A 23919-nucleotide genomic window follows, 5' to 3' on the forward strand; every position below is an offset into this window, starting at 1 on the left:
GCCCTTCAGTCAGCTTCCCTCCCTCCCTGCCCCTGTTCCAGTTCCCCACCCTAAGCACCTCCCAATGGTGTTGAAAAAAATTAGAAATGTTTTACCCCAGAATGTATTTCTTTGACACATTTTGAGATGGCTGCCATGAGCCTCCCAGACAGCAGTAACTCTGCAAAGCTGCCCTTTGTGGGGGCAGATCTGCATCTGTAGAGAACGCAGCCAGCTCTACCTTTTCCTGATCTAGAGAAGATTAACTGAGAGTCTGACACCTTTAGAGGTCGGAGAAGAAACACTGACCATCTACGTATTCACTCTGAGGGCTGCTACCGGTAAGGTTTCATTACTGACAAGACCACCTTTGCTAGCCAGCCACTCCTCTTCCTCCCTCCCTCCCCAGATCTGCTTTTCTGCTTGCAAGCCCCCGTTCTTTAAAAACCCGTTAAAATAAATCTGTGCAGCTTTTCTCTTAGTAATCTGCTTTATTGTGAGTTGATTTGGGGGAAGTTTCCCCTTCACCCCAACAGGGTACCACGTAGTCCCCACACATCTTGGCACTTAATTATATGTATTTGGACTTGGATTGTCCTTTAGCCCCTCACATGTTACTCTTTGCTCCCCTGGTTTTAAGTCCCATGTCTGGACTTTCTATAGCTTCAAAGAACCTCATGGAGCACTGACTGTGGCTTCAGCAAATATTTATGGGTTTACTGTTTGCTCAAGAGGAGACTCTTTAATTTATAAAAGAGACGTGGGACATTCCCAGTCTGGGCATTGCCAGCAAGGGTGTGGGAGCCAGCGCTGGGCTGGAGCTCTGTTACTTTCTGCCCTGTAACCTGGAGCAAGCCTTCCCTTCTCTCAGCTCCTTCGCTCATCTCAAAAGTGAGGACAATTACAGTACCTACTTCCTGGGATTGTTTGGGGAGTCAGTGGAACAAACAAATAATAAAGAGCTCTGTGCAAAGAAAGGCCTAGTGCTATGAACAGAAAGCACATAGTAAGCACTCAATAAATGGCAGCTCTTGTTATCAAAAACAATCTCGTTCCTGAACTGTTGGTTTGGGAGGAGGTGGAGGAAGGTAATGGGGGTGGGGGAGGATGCCACCTGTCACTGGCAGGTCCTGCTCCAAAGGGGCTTTTCTGAGTATTACTTGCACTCCTTTTACACTGGAATTAGATAAATCTGATGTCTTCTCTTTGGCTCTTTAAAACAATTCCTAGTGACTAACAGGTAACCTGTTTTTACAAATCTCTATCAGGTACTGTTTAAAAATGTGATTACTTTGATATTGAAACTGTGCAAGGATGTTAACACAGGGGAGGTCTCTGGGTGAAGCATGTATGGGAACTTTGTACTCTTGCAACTTTTCTGAAAATCTTAAATTACTTCAAAAGTTTTGGAGATATGATTATTAATTAGTTATTTCCTTGCGTTTGACTTTCTATACTTAGGCTTGGATTCCCTCCACACACATAATGGTATTTTAAAAACAGCCTCCAATTCTTATTGATACTGTCATTAAAATATCTTCTATTTCCACTATTTAAATATTCAACCATCAAATTGGCCATCTGCGTGACTTTGGGTGTGTTAGTTCACTTCTTTGTGCCTCATTTTCTTCATAATGAAGTAAACGTGCTCAGGGATTTAAATAAACGATGTGAAGTACTGAGAAAGGGGCCCTTCTGTGCAAAGCAGTATCTGCTAGCTGCTGTTGCTGCTGTTATCTGCCATGGTCTGAACGTTGGTGTCACTTCACAATTCATAAGCTGAGACTTAATCCCTGATGTGACAGTACTAGGAGGTGGGGACTTTGGGAAATGATTAAGTGATGAGGGCTCTGCCCTCACCAATGGGATTAGTGCCCTGATAAGTGAGACTGCAGAAAGCATCTTTGCTCCTTCTATTGAACCGCCCTTCAATAACGGGGCACAAGGCAAGAACTATGGTAAAGGCCTAGATATATAAAAATAATGATAATAATTAGTCGCTGTACCCCCTTTGTTACTGTATAATTGCCACTCCAGAGCCACACAGATTCCTAACTTTCTCTGTAGATAACATCACCTTTTTGAAACCTAAAAGTAGTTTTTAAGATATCTTTCCAGGCCCTACATTCCAGTGGACTGACTGACCCAACCAGACCAGCGGCCCATACCAAGAAATCAACTCAACTGGAATTGTGACCCCAGGGACTGGACCAACACAAGAAGGCGATTTCTACATCCCTATAATTTTGCCCCAATTAACAAACCTAATTGCCTCATCCCTTGCCTGCCAAACTATCCTTAAAAACCCTGTCTCTCAAGTTCTCAGGGAGGCAGATTTGAGAAATTTCTCCCATCTCCCCACTTAGCACTATTCAGAATACAGACTCTTTCTCTGCTGTAAAACCTGCTGACTCAGCATGTTGGCTGCTCCGTGGCCGCGGGCAAATGAACTTGGTTGGGCAGCAGCTCCACCGTGTGAGGACACAGTCAAGGAGACGTCCACGAAGCAGACAGCAGCCTTCACCGGACACTGCATCTGCTGGTGCCTTGATCCTGATCCTCCCAGCCTCCGGAACTATGAGAAATAAACTCCTACTTCTCATAAATTACCCAGCCTAAGGCAATTTGTTATGGCAGCCTGAATGGAATAAGACACTTTTATTATTAAACCATTGCTGAATTCACATTCCTAGAGTAGAGCTTTATCTCTACAAAAATATTAAAACTAATTCTCAAGAGACTTGACTGAGATGGTTACTGTAAGTTATACTGGTTGGTTTCCATGTGTGCAAAGTCCATGCCCAACTCTGAAAGGTATAGTCCCTCAAGATGATTCTACAATTGTGAGTCAAGTTCAACTCCTGACAACAGTGGAACCATTAGCACGATGTGAGCTCTGGCTGATGGGACCTGGCCTTCCTCTGCTGCCTGTGTGCCTTGTGCCACCCGGCTAGGGCATCTGTGCCCCTCTGTGCAGCCTTACATCTGCAGGGCTTGAGGGGCTAAAGAGGAGGCTGGAAGACTCAGGCAGCACCATATGGTTGCTGCTTTTATTACGGAGGAAGGCGCGGGGCAAGTTCAGCATGCACAGTGTGGGTTTTGCTTTATACCGGGACACAACAAATGTAAACTAAATATTTAAGAACTCTGTCCAGGCATCCTTGCCTTACGGTGAGCCATCAGGTGCCACATGTCACACATGCCAACCTCACAATTAAACTGTGACTAGTCACCTGTGATGTCTAGTCTACTGCCAGCAATGGCAGCTTTGGAAATAAAGAAAAAGCATAGAAATGTTTAGCCGACAGGCATTGCACTTTACGCTTCTCAATCCCTTACCGCCTACTGAGACTATGTTTTATGTTAATTTTCTCCTAAGCTGCATGCTCCCCACTCCCAATAAGTGATTTTGACAATGCAGGAGGCTTAGTGGACAAGAGAAAGAAACAAGAGTAAGGCTGTCACGTTGCAAACGTTCTCATGGCCACACTTGTGACCCCTCAGTAGCCCCACTCCCTTTGGGCAGAGAGCATCGGTGCCCGGTCAGAGTGGCCCTGGCTGTCAGCGGAGACAGGGGCACCGTGGGCTCCGTCTACCGCACCAGCCCTGTGAAAGGGACACGTAGGAGAGCCACAGCCCCACATGCAAGGGAGCAGCCAGCAGGATGCTGAGAAAACAAAGGAACTTCTCTAAAACACAAAAAAATCAAAAGGGATTTTGGTCTATGACATGGATTTCATTCCCAATTCCATCTGGACCATCAGCTATAGTTGGCTTGTTTCCTAAGTTACCCAGAGACAAACGGCGTCGCCCTCTCCCAGCAATACCTCAGAATCCTTTGTTTGGATTCCCCTCAATTCTTACCTGAGAGGACAGCCCTGGGTAGAACACTGGCTTATTTTTCAAAGGAAAAAGAAAATGTGAGGATGTTTGCAAAAGCAAGTGTCTCTCAATCTCTCCCTTTCCCTTTTTTCTTAAACAGACCCTTCTAGCCTTTCTTCTATCTTCTGTTATCCACAAACAAATAGCATTAGAGTCCCTCTCTCCATGTTTATGAAAGCTTCCGATTCCTAAGTGCACATGGAGGAGAACGAATGCCCCTGTTGAGAGTGTGGTATGTGGCTGGTGCACGAGGGGGCCCCACGAGCGAGGAGACAGGGCTGAGTCTGAGCGTAAACCGTAAATCAATGTGAAGTGGGTCACGGCACAGAGAGGCCAACTCATCCTGAGGACACAGGATGGGGCCTGGGACAGGACAACTCCAGGATTACCGACTGTGCCGTGGCCGGCTGTTTGTAGCGGTGTGATAATTACCAGCACAGGCTCTGGAGTCAAATGCCTTGGCTCCAACCCTGGCTCCTAATGACTGCGACACTGCAAGTTACTAATCTCTCTGCTCCTCAGTTTCCTCTTCTGGAAAATTAGGCGAATAATCCTAACTATTTTCCAGAATAGTTGTGAGGACTAAACAATTATCTAAGTGAAGTTCCTGGCACCACACCTAACACAGAGGAAGCACAGGCACGCGACGGCAGTTGCTATGGAGGATTTATCAGGCCATCGAAGCCCGATGCCACTGAACACCTGGATCATCCATCCATCGCCTCCCCTCTCCCCAGTTCCGCTCTCTCCAACAACATTTTGATTAATTGGCTTCCCTGTCCACCCATCACCAGGAGGAAAATACACTGGCCATGCTGTCAAAATAGCCCAATCCACAGGGCAGCTGTGACTTTGTGTGACATTGAGTGTTTGGAAATTCAGTCGTACACACCGGTCTCCTGGGGGATCCCCTTCAATGCACATCCGCAGGGCTCAGAGGTCGTGATGGTTCCACCTCCAGCCCAGCCCCCGCTTCAGCTGGACCTTTGCCCCCATGCCCGTGCACACTGCTGCTCCCGGACAAGCGTGCCTTACCCGTGACATGAAGCTTTTCATCGGCGACCTCAGCCTTCAGGTAAATCCGCCCCCTCTTCTCCGTGTGATCCATTCCACAGAGGCTGGGGACGTTGATTACGCACTGCTTGTGAACGTTCATGTCGCAGGCTGCGAATGAAGGATGCAAAGGGCGGGATGAGCATATGGACTCCAGCCGTCACTCCCTCGGTGTTTTGGTGAATGAGCAGAAGTGAAAACGAGTTACCCTCTAGCTCAATACTTTGTTATAATGTTTTTGGTGACATAAAGAACTGCTAGCAGATGTCCCTACAGCACAGGCTTGATGTGAGTGACAATATCCTTAAAATACCCACACCATATTGGTTCAGTCTTAACCAAAGCAAACTACCCTGGCTTGGCCTGCAGGGACTGTTTCAAATATTGAAACAGTATACAAAATTCACACAGGTAACTGTGTACAAAGCTCGGACTAATTAATATTTTATACACAGAGGCGAATAATATGCACATTTTAAAAACGAAGGATACTTTCTGCCAAAGAATTCCTTATGCCTTTCTGAGCTTACCACTGAGAAAGAGTAAAAAAAAAATCTGTGGGTTGAGTATAGGAAATTCATAAAATTTCCCTTTCCTCAGCTAACCCTGTATTTTCAAGAAGGGTTCAGTACGTTGCCTTTGTTTTGTTTTTCCTTCCCAAAGAACTTGTGTTTGATATTTTAAACCTGTCTTCAAATATTTAAATAATATTCCAAGTAAAACAAATACACGCCCGGCATGATAAGCCATTCCTTACGGCTGACATCACGTGGGCGAGACGGGGGAGGATAAAAAAAGAGAAGTCTTGTTGCAATGAACCAAGGAAACCCTGAAAAGAATCCTGTGCACTGAATATAAACAGAAGACTCTGTGTGTGCGTTCCAGCTCCGTGGTCCTCGTACCTTTACGCTTCTAGGAGGGATGGCCACTGGCATCCTCGTAAATCCTGGCTGGGAGGCCAATGAGGTTATTCTGCAACCTTTGAGGTGGAGCCTTCCTACCCATTTCATCGCGAATGTTTAATTTTAACATGGCAAAGTAAATTGCAAAAAGCATCATGAATAATGTATATTTGCTGTGATTAAACATGGAAAGCATGATAATGGACACAGTAAGGAAAAGGCAATGAGCTGATTCATAGATGTGGATTCTGTTGGGCTTCGATTTCCAAAGCTAATTGTTCAAAATCCTATACCTTCATTTAGCCAATAGGAAGGCTCTTGAAAAGTTGTGTTATGCATGTAACTTATGTTAACGAAGTCATATCTTTATGTGTCTGGACAGAATTTTCAATTTAAAGGAAAGAAATGCCAGAGCCTCTGGAAAGTATATGGGCAATGGGGGTGGGGGGGGTGGGAGGTGGAAGTTAACTGGGTTGTGCTCTTGTCTCACCTCTACTGTTAACTAGCTTTTATATCTTGGGAAGCTCATCTGCTCTCTTCTGATTCCATTTCCTACCCTACAGACTAGGAGGTTGGCCTACACATGTTGTTGCTAACACCTCTCACCCTACTGCCAAGCAGAATTATCTACTGCATCGATCCCCAACCTTTTTGGCACCAGGGACTGGTTTCATGGAAGACAATTTTTCCACAGGTGGGGTTGGGGGATGGTTTCAAGATGATTCAAGCGTATTACATTTATTGTGTACTCAAACCTCTCTGCTAATGATAATCTGTATTTGCAGCCATCCCCTGGTGCTTGTATCACCACCTCAGCTCCACCTCAGAGCATCAGGCATTAGATTCTCATAAGGAACATGCAACCTAGATCCCTCATATGCACAGTTTATACTAGGGTTCATGCTCCTATAACAATCTAATGCAGCTGCTGATCTGACAGGTGGAGTTTATGCGGTGATGCGAGCAATGGGGAGTGGCTATAAATACAGATGAAGCTTCACTTGCTGACCTCCTGCTGTGCGGCCTGGTTCCTAACAGGCCACTGACTAGCACCGGTCTGCAGCAGGGGCGTGGGGACCGCAGATCTATAGGACTAACATGTAAAGGGCCAGGAAGAGGCTGCTTCTCCATGGAAGTTAAGGTAGGGGCTGGGGTCCTGGTGCCCATTTGCTAGTTCTCCTCTTCCTTCCAGGAAGGAACAGGGCGACAGCCCCAGAAACCCTAGGGCTCTAAGGAAGAGTTTAAAACAAAACAAAACAAAACAAACAGTACTGGTTCAGGTCAGTTGTTTTCAAAAGTTTTTAGTAGTGGAAGCTGTTTTTCAAACAAAATCTAAAGCAGAATCCTAATATATAAACCAGATGTGTTATTTTATTAGCATAAACTCAGTTAATAAATTCAAATTTATACCATGTATTTATTATAAAGACATTCAAGGATCACCAGTAAAGCCCTTTGATCCAAACAAAACTCTGAAACCAGCTGTTAGGGATGTTAGCTGTTGTCTCAGACCAGCCTCCACATCTCATTTATTTCTGGATTTTGTTAAAGTTGTTCGGCATCCAAAAATCCTGATTCATACAGAAGCACATATGCAAACAGGTACGGAGTTCACCAGCATGCTTCACAACCCCAGCGGACTCGTCCGTTATGTGGCTGTGGCAAGAGAAACTTGATTCCAAGTTCTGCCCAACGAGTAAAGCTGGCAGTATAACCTACCTTTCCAGTGTTCTAACTCTGTCAATGTTGAATATGTAACACATTCGACTGTTCATTTTTCTTCCAAGTTTTCAAATAATTAAAAGTATATTTACAAATGCACTTGGAATTAGTCCTTGCAGAACCCCTGATAAAACCACGTCTTTGGAATCCTCGGGTTTTCTGAAGCACAGATGGCCACTGGCTTGGATGATAACAAAAGTTTGTTAAGCTGTTAAACTGTACAACTGTGTAAGGTGAAGAATCCCTATGTTCTGAGAAACTGTGCACCTCCTCTACAAGGTTCAAATATATTAATTTTTATATACTGTGTTTGCTCCACGTAGAATACAAACACAAAGCTTATGGCCATTATAGTCGTCATTCATGAATGACAATATACATACGTTTGCAAATGCCTCCCTATTATAGTTTTTATAATAGACAGGCTCAGTAATTACCATTTCATGTCCTAAAAGCATACACTTTTATTTAAACAAACAGCCTGGGGAATCTGATAGTTTAAGAATTATCAAAGCAAAGAGTTTCGTAGATGTTTTTCTTTCCTTTCTTCCTGGTGTTTGGTAGAGACACACACAGAACGAAGTGGGCTGATGTCTTCCCTGTCAGTGTTCTTCAATAGATATTACCTCAAACTGGACTGATATAAATTTGGTCTGTCCATAAACATGCAGGGTGAATGAACTAAGATGCTATTTATGTTCACTTTGGTTTTAGTTTTAAGAAGAGCCTACTGGATTTTTCCACAGTCTACCCACTAATTAGAGACAAGGAAGATAATGACTATGGCTGCTTAGCTTATTCTGAAGCCTAACCAAATATGGAATCTGGAGGTGGGAGTCTTCTCTGGGGTGTGACCAGCCTGCAGTTTGCAGTGATCGAAGATTTCTACCACTAAAAAAAAAAAAAAAATTATGTGACAGCACTCACCAACTTCATTTATAAATTGAGGCTTTTTTTGGTTGTTCATAATCAGTCAATTAAGTAGTTTAATAAATCAGAACTTCAACAGGGGAAGATTACACACTTTTTCAGTCTGGTATACATCTGAACTCATCCTCTCTATTGATGAGTCGGTGTTGGAGAGTTACTGAACCTTCAGCGCTCGGTAAACCTGGGGCAGGAGGTGCGGAGCCTCACTGTGAACTGGAAAAGAAAACTTACTTACTGTCACATTTCATCCCCTGATGGATAAGTCCGTACAGCAGTGACCCACAGTGATCGCAGAAGGTGGGGCTCCCATAGGTGTGGATTTTGAACTTGTGCTTGCTCCTGGGGTCCTGGGAAGAGAAGACGCACAATTCCAGTCAAGAAAAGGCCATGTTTCTGAACGAAGCCAAGCTCAGGCCCTGCCACCGCCGTCGCCATGTCAAGGCTCAGTGACAGCAGACTGTTCCCTGGAGTCGCACAACAGGTGGAAGTGACTCTGGAGCCACTGGCTGGTTCAGATTCCAGCTCTGCTACCTCCCAGAAGCATGGCCTTGGACAAGCTATTTATCCTTTCTGCCAAATCTATAAACTGAGACATTAGCAGCACCTGTCTTATGTAGTTGTTATGAGGACAAAATGAGTGAATCCTTGTAAAATGGTTAGAAGAATGCCTTAGGCAGGTAGGTGTCACACAGAAAGAGCAGGTAACCTTTGCTTTTGGGGCCTCCGTTTTCTAATATGTACAAGGAGGCAGCTAGCTAGCAGATCTGTATGTTCTACCAGAACTGTAAAACAATTTCATACTCAACATGCACATATGAGGACCCATCCTTAATTAAAACTCTTCCTCCCAAATCAGTCTTTGTGGCCTGAGTAGCTGTCAACACAGAGTTGCCATCAACTAAACTAGGAAAGACCACAGAAGAGCAGGGTTTGGGGAAGGGCAGGAGGTCCAGAGCTCCGTGTTAGACGTGTTAAACTTGAGCTATTCTTTAGTGGTCCAGTGCAAATGTAGAGACGCAGGAAGGATGTTCTTGGCTTCTGACTTTCTAAGGGCCCAGGTGCTGGTGGTTCAAAGGAATTCCAAAGGTGATTTTGACTTTATAATTCACCTTTTGATTGACTTTGGAACCTAAAACCTAAGCCATATATATCAACAAGTTATTGCGATTACTTTCTAAAGACATAGATTTGAAAATTCTGAAATATTTCAATCACGCAGAGGAGTATAAAGAACAGTAAGCCAAACACTTACATATGCGCCACCCAAATTAGATAGAAAAATGAGCATTTCTCCCTATTTTTCACTGTACAATTATCTTCATTTTACAGAGATGTTAATGACCTTCCCAAAGTCACATGGCTGATGAGCGTCAGACCTGGGATTTGACCCATGTAGGATTCTCATCCCAGGAGTGCGGTCCTGGCACCACATCACATCACCTGGGGCTTGTTGGAAATGCAAATTATTTAGCCCTTTCCCAGACCAAGTGAATCAGAAACCTGAGGGCGGGAGCTCCCAGCCTGTGTTTTAACAGGCCCTGCAGGTCATTCCACGGCTGGCAGCTGCTTTAGAATAAGAGCGTTTCCTGTCATGCAACAGGTGTTTAGAAAGCACCTCTAGGTGCCAGGTGAATCCATGTGTAGATGAGTAGCGATATTCTTGAGGCAGGTCACCAGTTTACCTCCTAAGTGTCTCTCTCAGGGTATGAAAAACCAACATCTTCCTTAAGAGATTGTTTTTGATAGAAAGGAGCTGTGACTATGGTCTGAAGTTAGACATCCAACTATCAGAGAAGTCCACCAATTTCCCCAGTGTCCCAGGACACTGGGCAGAATGTTGAGGGAGCAGGCTGGTGTTAGCACCGATTACAAGTACCCACGCTGACAGGAAAGGTTGTGTCCTACAACGTGGAGGGCAAAGAATACGCTAGAGGAAAGCAAGCATCCAGTTTTGCCTGCAGAAACGAGGCATCCACAACTGGCACTAAATAAATAAAGAATGGCAGCTCGCACAGAGCCCTCTGGAGGATGCGTGTGCCAGGCGGCCCCAGGGAGGCTGTCATGCCGGTTCGTTGTCACATAGATCTCTATTGACGTGGCACACGGGCAACTTGCTTCACTTTTCAGGAAAACCTAAGTCTTACTCATCCAACAGCCATATGGCATCTTTAGGCTCTAACCATTCGGAGGTGTAGGAAGAGGAAACCGTAGCTTCCACCTCCCGTACAAGTCTGGAGAGTCACCAAGCCTTGGAGTCTTCACACCCCAAAATCACACATGTGGACAAGGATCTTGCCTATGAATTACAAAGACAGTGACAATAATAACACCATTGTCTGCTTGTTGATTGTCAAGTATGCACAGATGCCTTACAATAAATCTGTTTAGAACAAGAGTTTCCTGTAGAAAGAGCACTTCCCAGACCTGCATCTGACCCAGCCCTGACACAAACCTTGCGACCTTGGAAATGTCATGTCACTTATTTATAAGGCAGAAATAAAACTAGCCTGCCTATGTCATGGGCTGGGAGTGAGGCTCAACTCAGGGAACCTAAGAGAAAGGTTTTGCAACCTGAAAATCCCCAAAGAGAAGAGACTGTTATTACATCATCGTTGGAAGTAAAGTTCAAGGTGCCCAAGGTTTCCCCGAAATACTTCAGTGACTTGAGCCTGAATGGCAAGGAACAGGACACTAATCAGCTTCAGCCGGGCGGGTGGTCAGAGGGGAGGCCAAGCTGGCAGCAGGCAGGGGATTTCCTCTCACGTCCTGTGTTCCCGTCCTCTACACTCCGTGGCCGGACTTTTGAGACAGGTGGCATTTTGGGAAACTGTCAACCCAAACCATCCCATGCACCGTCTGCACCACAGAGGTGCAGTGCAGGAGCGTGGAAACTCGCTTTCAGTCTAATCACTCTCACCTAGTCTGACAAAAGAAACCGCAGCGTGGGCTAAGGAGCTGTGACTCATGACTTGCAGAGAACAGCTCCTCCTTAAAAACTCCCCAGGCTCTCTGTTTCCATCCACAGCCACTAAACAACGATGCATTTCACTTCTTTGGGCCCTAATTTCCTCATCTGGAACCTGAGGGTGTTGGGTTGGATCAGCATTTTTAAAATGGCATTTCACAGAGCCCTGTGCTTGTCAGGAGGTGCCTGGGGCTGCAGAGGAGCGGGGCGGGAGAAGGCAAAACAGGGAGACTATTGCTAAAATTAAAGTGGAAAACAACTGGACTAGATCATCTCTTTGATTCCATTTGGCTTTAAAAAAAAACCCTTTTAATTTGAAATAATTTAAGACTCACAGGAATTCACAAAAATAGCACAGACTGTTCCTGCATACTCTTCATGCAGCTTCCCCAGTGATAACATCTTACATAACCACGGCGCATCTGCACAACCAGGACGCAGGCATCGCTACACCACCAACTACACTACAGGCTTTAGGGTTTCACCACATTTTTACACGCATGATTCTAATGCAAGTATTTTTATTGTACAACTTACGAGTTAAATACACTATTTACCAAGCAGAGAATATAGTAATATTTGCTTTTTAAATACCACTAACTCAAAGTAGAACAGCACCAAAGGAACATCTGTTACTTCTTTATTAAATATATAACCCGCTGGATCTCATGTTCAGGAGTCGTAGGAGGGTAAGTCTAAAGATTTATCTGCAAAGTAGAATTAGGATGCTTTTCTCTAAGTAAAGGAAACAGGCTGTTTCCAAACCTCTCTGACCTGTTTTTCAAAACAAAATCATTTTGAGGCACAGGTTGACTAAGCGTTGATCCCAAGTATGGTGCCAGCCTGGGTCACGGGAGATTGAAAGGTGGGTAAGGTCTGGGGCTTCCAGGTGATGCTTGTAACCCAGATGGAAAGACAAGACAAGGAACAGAACGCCAAGGCATGTGCTGTCTCCCGTTGGCCTGAGAGTAGGTTTTAGGATAGCTGCCAAATGAATCATGCAAACAGTGACTCCGGGGGTTTGTGCAGCCAGGGATGTACATGGAGTGGAGCTGGGCCCTGGAGGAGGAGCTGAATCTTAGGGGTCCTCATGTCCAAGTCTCATGGTCCTCAGGTTTGAGAAGCCCAGGATTCTTTGTTACATCTATAGACCCCGACATCCAATACTTCACCTGGGTGAGCCCAGGTGGCACCCCAGGGTCTCTCATCTGTGCCTTTACGTTGGCTGTTCCTTCCACCTGCCATAACCACTCACGCCAAGACTTCACCTGCTGAAATACCTAACAAACAAGTCAATATTGAAGGCTCCTTCTCCCTCCAGGAAGTCGCTCCAGATGTCAGTACCAGAGACAATTTTGCTCATTCATCTAACCTTCTGGAGCATTTTTACTTCTTTTATAATATTAATACATGCCACTTATCACATTCTGCCACTTATGACAATTATGGTTCTGTCTACCTACCTCGCCTGCCATTTTTTCATCATTTATTTCACACGCACACAGAGAACTGATACGACTGTTTACCAGAAAGGAAAAAGAGGTCCTAAAGGATGCCACTGAATTAGTGACTGTGCCAGGCCAAGGATAAGCATTAAGTTCTAAGTATTAACTTTACCTCTGAGCTTCCTGGAAACCAAAGCAAAAAGGGGAAAGAGACAATAATAGGTTCCTCTGGGACTACAAAGCTATCTGAATGCAGAAGTCTGTCTTTGTAACCTCTGAAATCATTGTCTCATACATGGTAGACCTTCAATAAATGCATATGAAAGCAACTACCAAATCCTTAACAAAGCACACTTTTCTCACTGTGCATCTGAGGGTTCTAGACAAAGTTATCCCACAGATGAGTTATAGAAAGTCTGGCCATACTGAGTGCCACAGAGAAATGGCTGGTGCACAGCAAGCCTTCACTATTACCAAGTTAATAACATTCTCCTTTTTAGTAAAACACATGACATAAATCTTCCTTTTTGCTTCTCTAGGCACTGGCAGCCTCTCATTAAGTGGAGAGTGAAACCTGCTGTCATATGTCACAAGCCTGACATTACATTATAATGAAAGGGGAAAACATACAACTCAGATACTTCTGCCATATACGTAGTTGGCGGGGGGAAAAAAAATGAAAGTTTTGAGTAAATCTCTTTTCATAGGCACAAATGAAGTCTTACCCACAAATCTAAATCCAGACCTCTTAGGAAAAAACAACAAATGAAAAATTCAAGTTCTACTGAAAGCATCTGCTAGCCTGTTTCTAATTTCTTAGTTTTATAATATAGCAGCTTAATTAGCCTTCCTTGGAAACATTTCTCAACATTTCTACCAAGACTTTTCAAAGTCTGTCTTTATCATCATCATCGTTACCATTCTCATTTTGCAATTTGTTAAAATAAACCCATGGATCTACACGGTCCAGAATTTTGATGTTGACTGGGCTTTAAATTTCCTAGATGCATTCCTGTTGCATTGTCTGTAACCATCTGGAAGGCATAGCGTAGGTAAATTTGCAATCACAGTCTTCAAGGACAGAGACTCATGTGGCAAGGTGCAGAGTGAAACCCCTAGAGGAGTTAATGCTTCCTACACACCAGGAGGCAGGCGACCAATGATGTTTTCTGACAAGGATGTTTCTATTTGAATAGACATCACTTTACATGCCCTTTTAATGTGATGAGTAAAATAACGGCAGGGTTTTGGCTAGAGGTCATCCTGGCTTGAATTTTCCACCCATATTTGAATGCCTCTGAAATGCCCCACAGGTTTCTCTCAAAGGACCAAAATGTCTGTCGCTGAGGCCTGGGGTTCAGGGAAAGACTGTTTTTAACTGAGTGAAGCTCTGGGGTGTGACTTCCTCCAGCGCCCGGGACAATGTGGGTCTCTCAAGATGCTCCCTGTAAACACCAAGGAAAATTCTCCACTTTCACCATCTGACGTGTTCTCATGATTCACGCTGGTAAGCCAAGCCTGGGTCTAAATGTCACCTACGTGCAGACTATATAAGAAACACCAAAAACACTGCTCCAAGGGCAAAGCTAGCATCATTTCTGTGATCTTAAATTTCTTGGGAAGCAGTTTTATTTTTAACTCTTGATATAAAAATGGCTATTTTTAAATTTTTTGTTAATGTGAGAGAATTATCAGAACTAGGCCATATGATCAGGGTGATTTTATGTAACTTGGGTATCACTGCAATTATTACATTGTGTATGACGTGCTAAGCAAGACTCCCGCCGCCCTTCTCAGGCTGCCGGATCAGCCTGGCCCACTCATGCACTTTGCCTTTGGTGTTGTCAAATGTTGCCTGTTCTGAGAAAGAGTGAAGGAACTTCCATGTCTGGTGACAGTAACTAATTTTTGATCTGTAATATAACCTCAGTTTATTCTGATGAATAACATTCATCTTTACAGTTGGACTAACTTGTCAAACCAGGCTTTGCCAGAATTCTTATGAGTCCTATGCCCAGCTATGTGAGATGCTGTAATAAGTAAATGTGAAGCAACAAACTCTTAAAAAAAACATTCTAGATAAATCTCCACCAGCAAAGCAATACTTAATGGACTATATTAAATATTTATACTATGGAATACTACATAGCAGTTAAATCAAACGAACTAGATGTTTCTGTAACAACACAGACACATCTTGGAGATATATTGTTCAATGAAAACAGCAAGTCACAGAATGGAACATAAAATATAATGATGTTTATGTAAAAAATAGAAACAAAAGTACTCCTCCCTGAACAGTAATACAGCTTTTCTCCACATAGATAAATAAGTAAAATGTCTCTGTGGGGACAGACCAGGTTTAGAAAAGGAAGTGAAAGGAGACCTTTAACATTATCTGAAAAGATGTAAGCTGAAAAATGACTTCATACATTGTCCATGTAATCCAAATTACCACGACGCCTCACCGAATACGTTGGTTCTACTTCAGCTGGTTCCTGACATACTATTAGAGAGAGATCCTGTGCGTATTGGAGGAACTGAGGCACAACCACCATACATCTGATCACAAATGCATACTTCTTTGTGAAGATGGAACAGTCCTCACCACAAAATACTACCCGTGCTATTCTCATTATATCATACCCTCCCCATCCCTAATCCCTGACAAGCACTGCTACATCCTCTATTAAAGTTTTATAGCATTTTTAAGCACCAAATAATGTTTATGCTAAATACAGATTTGGTTAGCACCAATGCCGTAGTCTGAAAGGAAAACAAAATTGTTAGAGATACAAGAAGCATCTTGAAGGCTGACTTTTATGCCTCACTATAATGTTGCAAGATTCTCCAGCAGCTGGTAATTGTTCCTCTGATTAAACACACAGAGGAGGCAGAAGGTATAACCCTGTTTTTTTCCCTGACCGCAAAGTCCAAATGGGCAGGTTTCTTTCTTTAGGGACCTCTGATCTTTATGGAGATTGCTCATTACTCCCAGAAGATACTTCTCATGCAGCAAGCCCCCTCCTAGCCCTGCTAACAGAACTTTATTTCCTGATATTCAATGATCTTCTTGATTATAAGCTCACTTTTTTTTAAAAAAATGTGCATCTTATGATTGTAAAATATTATTCTAGTCACTTGTTATTAATTTTCAATAGTTTGGTCACATCTTCTTTCATATAGGCAAAATATTCACTGTAACAAAATTGGAAAATAATTACAAAATTTGTAATAAAATATAGTTAAGTAGAAAGAAACATGTATACATTAACATTTTGGTATATTTCATTCTAGAATGATGGGGAGAGGGAAGGAGGGAGGGGTTCGTCTGTAGCTTTTTTTTTTTTTAACCTAACAGTTCATCTTAAACATCTTTCGATGTCATTAAATATGTAGCAGTATCACATCTTACCGTATAGTATTTCATCATATGGATGTACCATAATTGATTTAACCAATCCCCAATTCCTAAACATTTAGGTTATTTCCAAGTTTTCCACACACCGTGCAAGTGTCTTAGGATAAAAGCCAGAAGTGGAAATCTTGAGCCAAAGAGATGAACATAAAATATTCAATTTAGAAGCTACCCGCGTCCATTATAAGGCAGGGGTCTGTTTTTGATCAAGCCGCTCTGGTTTTGCTGGAAGCTTGCTGAGCCTTCTGGATAAGCTTGCAAGTAACCAGTTTTATATCTTGGCTAGAAAGTGATATGTTAACTCTTGGTTTTTCTTGATTGTTGTTAGGTTTGAGCATTTGCCATGAGTTAGGCTTCTCTCATCTGCTCAGTGACTACTCAAAGCCTCCTCAGACAGATGTCGACATTTTCTTCTCTCCAATTGCAGTAAGCTGCTCACCTGTCAATTTTTTTTTTAATTGATACCTTCAGTCTTTTTCTAAAACTGTGAACTGAGACAGTGAAGGTTCAATCATGGTTTTGGGGAGCGAATCTCCAACCATTTGTTAGTTAAGGGTGGCTGGTCAGAAGCCCTAAGGCAGCAGCACATCTTACAGATTAAACACACACACACACAGACACACACACACACACACACACACACACACACAGACACTCTCTCTCCTGGGCTGCTATAAGTTTCTTTGGCACTTAGTTTTAGCATTGATCCATGGATTATGTGTTATAGATGTGACTGAGTAAAAGATCCCTCTACCTTGGCCTCTACTCATGAAAAGCAGTGTCACAGCACTGTTGTACTGTCCTGTAACGTCTGCCTCTTCTGTGTCTAATTTTGCATTTCCCTTCCTCATTTTTGTCCCAGCATCTCTGCACCTGGTTGTGGGCTGGTGCTCGTAGAACATGCAAAAGTATCAAACTTATGTATTCCTTCTCCCCCGTGCCCCCTTTTTTTAAACAATTGAAGGCCACACCAAGAACTCAAACTGAAGAATAATGATAAAAATGGCACTTGCTGACACATCCCCCCCGGATGGCATCAGAGACCTCCAGTCCTACATCTTAACTCACTGGCATGATTGACTCAGCTCTTAGAAAAATTTGAAGTTTGCCCTCAGGGTAGCAGAAACCTACTGTGCACATTTGAAATGCATTTTTCATTTTTTTTAAGTAAAACAAATACCTAACAAATATATCACCGTGAATATGCTAATATTTCTACATGTAGCAAACAACTATGTTAAAATAAAGGCAGAAATTCAGTGCTGCTTGCCACGACGCATGCCTAGTTTTTAGTGCTTACTTCTCCCCTCTGCAATAAGGCACATTCTGATATCAGGATAAATAGTGACACATAGTATAGATGCCTAAACTTCTGTTTTTTTAAATAACTCAAACAGACACAGAGTAGAAGGCTATTTCCCCCTGAGAACAGGAAAAAAAAAAAAAAGACGAGATGTAAAGCAGCAGCCCATCACAATACGGAAATGAATGATGATGGTCTCTTCCACCCATAATCTCTCTAGATTTTCATTCCTACTATAGCAAATACGTCCAAGCTGGAGTAGAGAGACAGATACCCTTTAATTCCACTAGAGGGGAATAGAATGACATCAAGGGATGCAAGTCAAAAGAGTTTTAAAGTTTGTCACCAGCAGAGTAGAGAGGAACCCTGCTGTCACTGCAGGGTTTGTATTTGATGAATTTGTGTTTTAGTATGTGCATCTCCCTCTCCTTTACAACAGTCTACTCCAAAGAAGTTAAATCAGGCTGAAGTTTTATTCAGCCTCTATGCAATGTGCAATTCAAACATTCTGTTCTTTCTGGAAGGTGATTTTTCTATTATTCTTTGTCAAGCCTACAGCCTTGACAGCCAAACCGATGCAATATCACAAAGAACTTAATTGGTATCCATAAGTGGATGTGTTCCGTACAAATAGAAATTTCAACAGCAAGGTAGTTTGTAATATCAAACACCATGGGAGACTGTCTCATGATCTACAGAAAGATGAAGGATTCGTTCATTAGAAAAATTAATGATCCAGCTCGGTCCTGTCCAATGGAACCTTCTGCAATGACGGAAATGTGTTTTACATCCTCACTGTTTACATCGACACAGTAGCCACTAGCTATCACTGGCTATTGAGTCTTTGAAATGTCGTGACTTCTACCGAGGAGGAACTGAACTGTCAAAATTTCTTTTGCTTTTAGTTCATTTAAATTTAAATAGTCACAGGTGGCCAGTGGCTGCCGTGTAAGACAATGCAAATTTAGACCTCCCTTCCCAGCTGACACTTTATTTCTTTAAGTCTATAATTCTTGTTTTCCCTGCTCCTCCCCAAAAGTACCAGGATGGTGGAGACAGACTGGGAGAGAGTTTCAGGCTCTAGTGATAACTAGCCAAGATGGACTGTTAAGAGGGCTGGGTATCTCCCCTGCACTGGCCCTTTCGTGCCAACTCCACTTTACCAGCCTAAAGCAGACCTTACAGCCTGGTCTCTTGGTGGCTTCCTTCTCCACTCCACAGTCTCTCCAGGTCAGACCACTCTTCATGATTCACTGCCTGGCACACATCACTCCCTTGCTCAAAAACCTCTAGCGGCTCCCTGTTGCCTACTGAGGCCACAATCTGGCCCGATCTGATGTCCAACCTCCTCTTCTACCATAGGACTCCCTGTCAACTCATGACCCTACAAACTTGCCTTGCTGTCTTGGGTTCAGCCAACCCCCACAGCCCTGCAGGATCTAAACTGCCCCTGCCTCAGGGCCTTTGTACTTGCTGTCCCTCTGCCAGGCGCCCCGCGTTTTCACAAGAGTGCCTCACTTGAGACTCAGCTCAGCTGTCACACCCTTCTCCCCAGAGGTTTTCCTTGACTCTCCCATCTAAAGGAGCCCTCCAGAGCCTCAGTAGTCCATTATCTTATTTCTTATTTATCTTTTAGATTTTTACTTGTTTAAATTCTACATTTTTTTCTTTAAAATATAAATTCCACGAGTAGAGGGGACCTTGTCTGCCTTGTTAAAGGTTGAGCCTCTAATACCCAGACTGGGCCTTTGCATGGAGCAGCAGGTGCTTTGTGAACATCTGTCAGATGAACAAATCCTGCATTCCCTCCCGATGGACGGTGTTCTTGGAGATCAGAGACGTCTCACACCTCCCGAGAGCTCAATGCAGATGAATGAAGATGACGACATTGAGATTTAACCCAAGCCACAGCCTTCAACCCATTATCTCGAGGGTGACTCGCCATCACACGAAGTTACTTTGCAAATCAGCCTTCCAAAGAATCTAAACAGACTTATTATAATATCTATTGAGGTACACCTGCCTCTTTTAAAAAGGGCATCTCAAGTTTAGGCAAAAAATACCTGGCTGAGGTCAATACTTAAGGATGGAGTGATCAAGTAATAGTTACATTATTGCCCATTTAGGAAAATCCTAGACGTTTTAAGTGATTTCGTTTGTGAATTTATCCTGCTACAAGTGATGACATAGGCTTTCTGGTGCAAAGAGGAAAGCCTTCAACTTGTTTCACCGGAGAAATGGGGTGTGGTGAGGCTTTACCACCAGTACAAGGTAGGGAAGAAAAACTGAGTATGCAACAGAGCTTGCGTTCAACTTTCTCACAAATCAACAGCTTCCTGGGAAAGATCAGTGCCCTTGAGTTTACTGAGCTAATCACCTGACTGACAAGTGTTACTGTGATACTTTATTTTCTGGGGGATGTCAGTTTCCCACATTAAAATGAAAACCACGGTCCTAAGGAAAGGTAACCACCACGGGTCAAGTCTTACTACAATTCACTTTAAAATTTTTTGTTATACAGTTATTGTGTTCTTGAGCACAGATTAAAAGAAATAAGCCAGGCAAGGCTTCCGATCTGCTCTGCTGGGCTAAAATTTTGGTTGTAAACATATCTGTAATCGGCTTTCCTCTGTTACTGTTAATCTCACTTCTCAGGTTACAGACAGAGAAGGCCATTGTTTGCACGCAATTAACTATGAACAACTCGGTATTGATGAGGAGTCTGCAGGAAAGCTGCCAGTATGTTGACTGTTGTTCAACTTATTTTTTAAGACCCTTTTCTTCATGTTGACTCTGAACTTAGTTGCAAAACCCTGCTAAGGTTGAACACAGAAAATACATCTGAGGATCAGACGTTATTCTGACACACCCAAACACGCCGCTTCAAATGAGATTTTCCTGATCACCTTTGGAACCTCTATGCAGCTACTAGAGGAACTATTTCTTGCATTTAGTTGCTATTTTGGCAGTTTCTGTGACTTAAAAACAAAACAGATTAGCTACAGGTATCTGTCCTGAAAAGTGTTTCCTTCTCCATGAATAATGTATATATTTTTAATGTTTTCTCTTAACTCTCTACTCCAAGAACCATACACTTTGTAAAGAAACCTAGTTCTAATGAAGACATGAAGATTCCTACTTCCTAAATGGAGCAAATGATTATCTGGTTGAATGCTAGCTGGTCAAAACAGGTGGTATGATTTAATTGATTATAACAGGTTTTACAACAGCAAAATTAGAGTAAAATATGTCTTGAAGCACAAAGAATAAGAAGAAATGGGGCTTGTAGGTCCTTGGAGAAGAAATAATCACATTTTTAAATGCTTCAATGGATAAAATCATGATTTTGACTAGCTTCTAATAAAAATATTAATACTTAAAAGCACACTTGAATTCCAAATCTCACCATATTAACAAGTTAATGCCATTTAATGCAACTCAAACACTCAGCCATTCTCTTGGATTGGCTCTCTTGGGTCCCTGAAAGCCCAAGATTTCATTGACTGAGACAGCTGAATTAATCCAAAATCCTGGGAACAGAAGAGAACTTCTCTTCCGGATGAACATCAACGTCAGCCTGAATCTTCTCTATGGAACTTCTAGTTCCTCTGTAGACAGACTAAGAGGGGTTAATATTTTTTAGGAGCAGATGCATGAGCTAGAACTAAGTCATTGAAAGAGCCTAGCTAAACTTGTGCTGATGAATGGATAAAGACTTATTTTTACCCAATTGCCAGAGGATAACTTCATCATGGAATTTCAGAGGCTGAGTTATTTTCAGATGCTCCATGATAAAATGTATTCCAAGCCTCAAGGCTATTTTGTTAGCTACAAGATAGATCTATTTCCACTTACAAAGCATGCACAGAATAATCAAGATGGATGTCTGGCCAAAATTTTGGCCCTCCAGGTATAGTAAATGTTTGTGCACTTTCTGTGGACTGCCAGTTATTCACAGTGTCAATGGGCCATTGAAACTGCACTCACTTTGACTTCTTACCATCACTCAGGTTTCATTTATTGGACCTGAATTCCCTCCTGGTTGCAGATATTCATAGGTCTCCGACCAAAAGCCATTCCTCTTTTTTTTTCTCCTTCTGAATAGATCTCCAATTTTTGTTGGAATGACAACATGTCTAGCTAACAAAACACACTTCCCAGATTCTCTTGCAGCTACAGGTCACCATGTGACACAGCTCTGGCCAACCAGATCTAAGCACACATTTGCTGGGCACTTCTAGAAAATCTGTGTTTCCCTGTTAAAGGTGCTTCTCTCTACCTTTGTGGTTTCTCCTCGTCCTCTGCCCACCTGAGGGTGAAATAGCCATTTTCTGACCAGAGGCAATTCTACTCCGTCTATGGAAATGGAGCCTTTTGGCAACTGTCAAAGCGGGAGCTGGATTTTTCATAATCTCAGGAAAACAGGCACCAGCTAATAAAGGCTGTCCAATGCGTGGCTGAGCAGCTCTGTGGATTGTATCCATTGCACAAAGTTTTCACTGAATAAAAAGGAGCAGGATGAATGCTCTCTGTTGTTGCTGTCCACTGAGAGGCTGACACGGTTCACTGAGGAAGGGCTGTTCTTTGAAAGCTGCATGACCTATTGTGCACGGAACATGTGTTTACAGATCTGTGCTACCCATAACTCCACTGTGGCCGTGTAAGGGAACATGTGACAGTGTGGCTGACTTGAAATTTTTTTTTTTAATTACTCAAAAAGCCTGTTTCTGTAGATGTTTTAGGCTGTTCCTAAGTAACATCTACCAACATCTCAATCTAGTCTCCTCCATTACTTTATGACCTCATCATGGGATTAGGAAAGCAAAGAAAGGGTTTAAAAAAATAACAGTCTTCTACACATTATACAGGCAGCTTCACTCCCACCTATCTTTTTTCCTCCCTCCCTTTCAGAGGTTTAAGAGGAAATATAATAATTTAAGATATCTGCCTAATGAGGTCTTGCCTTGACACCCCGAGTAGCGGAGAGAGAAAGGATCGGTCTCAACACAGCTGAGCTTTGCCAAAACCTGTGGCTGTGAGGAATTTGCACAGTGGTGCCATCCCTCCAAGGCTTTTATTTCATGGATGGAGATAATAATATTCATTTGAGGGGCATATTATGCCCTTTTGTTGCATACACAAACCAGCCTTAATGGATATTTTTTACAACTTCCCACGGGGAAAATAGGCCATGTGGAAGTGCCAGGCATCCAACTGTCATTTCCTTCCATGGAAAAAAAAAAACAAAAGAACCCAACAGCCACACTTAGACCAGCTATTGCTCTCACTGTTAGAAACTCTTAATGCTTTTGTCTATACGTTCGGCTTTAGGGCTGCCCCAAACTTACAGTCATGTGGAGGGGTTGATATTATACCTGCCAGAGTCCTAAAGCAATTTGCAATAATTTACCCAGATGATGGGAAAGAGAAAAATGAGAGAGACTCCACTTTCTCTCCTCTTGTAATCTTCTATGCCTCCCATAAACCAAATTTATGAGAAAGACTCAGCTGAAGTATCTCGGTGAAGAACCACTACTGTTGTCTTTTGCAAAACTATCTTCTTGACCCTCGCTCTTCCAACTGACTTAGACTGCCAGAGAAAACTGCCAAGACTATGAGATTTTGTTTTTTACATCCATAAGGCTTCCCCCTTCCCAGTTCCTGAAGGAAGGGTATGTGATATCTGGAGCTAATTATGCTCACTGGAGTCAACTTCACTCATATGGGTTCCCGCCCCTTACCCATGTCCCACGGAAAGTCTAAAGATTCTAGGAATTAATAAAAGAGAACAATGATAACCATGGATAGATGAATAAATGGGTGGATGGACAGAAGGAAGGGAGGGGAAAGAGAAGGAGGCAGACACAATTGATGCCTGAGGAAGTGGGATATGGCTGCGTCGCTGTAATTCTCCTCCTTAGATATTCAGCAAAGGTCTCTGTCCCCAGCCTAACCCTGCAGAATGCAGCATGTAATACAAAACACGAACATGTCCCAGAATACGAAATCGCTCGAGTCACAGTGTCTTTTATTAAAATTCATGAGTAGGGTCTCAGATACTGTAATCCCTTGTTACCTGACGTCTGTTACTTATCTTTGAGAACCACAGTGCTGTTCAATGCCCCTGAGCTTTCTCAAAACTGAACCTGGCATTACAATTTTTTAAAACTATGATTTTAAAATTGTGATTTATTTTTTTAAAAAAGATCATAATGATGGGCCTAAAAATAGTTAATCTTTTTTCTAACAAATGAAATACAATTCCTGTACATGGAGAGTGTAGGTAGAGAGCAAAGATTGCACATACACACATAGGAGAA

At 42.8% G+C, this 23919-nt stretch overlaps 1 protein-coding gene across 3 annotated transcripts in view; it reads right to left on the bottom strand.

Annotated features, from left to right (window-relative positions):
* PRKCA (protein kinase C alpha) overlaps positions 1–23919 on the bottom strand; it is a 371546-nt gene that overhangs the window by 104693 nt on the left and 242934 nt on the right. For all 3 annotated transcript variants that reach the window (XM_045526942.1, XM_045526943.1, XM_045526944.1), the window contains 2 exons: positions 8704–8815; positions 4897–5025 (listed from right to left, as the gene is read on the bottom strand). In XM_045526942.1, the coding sequence (XP_045382898.1) occupies positions 4897–5025; positions 8704–8815 (241 nt within the window). The remainder of the gene's footprint in view (positions 1–4896; positions 5026–8703; positions 8816–23919) is intronic.

Source organism: Lemur catta, chromosome 15 (assembly GCF_020740605.2).
Source record: "Lemur catta isolate mLemCat1 chromosome 15, mLemCat1.pri, whole genome shotgun sequence".
NCBI classification, from domain to species: Eukaryota; Metazoa; Chordata; class Mammalia; order Primates; family Lemuridae; genus Lemur; species Lemur catta.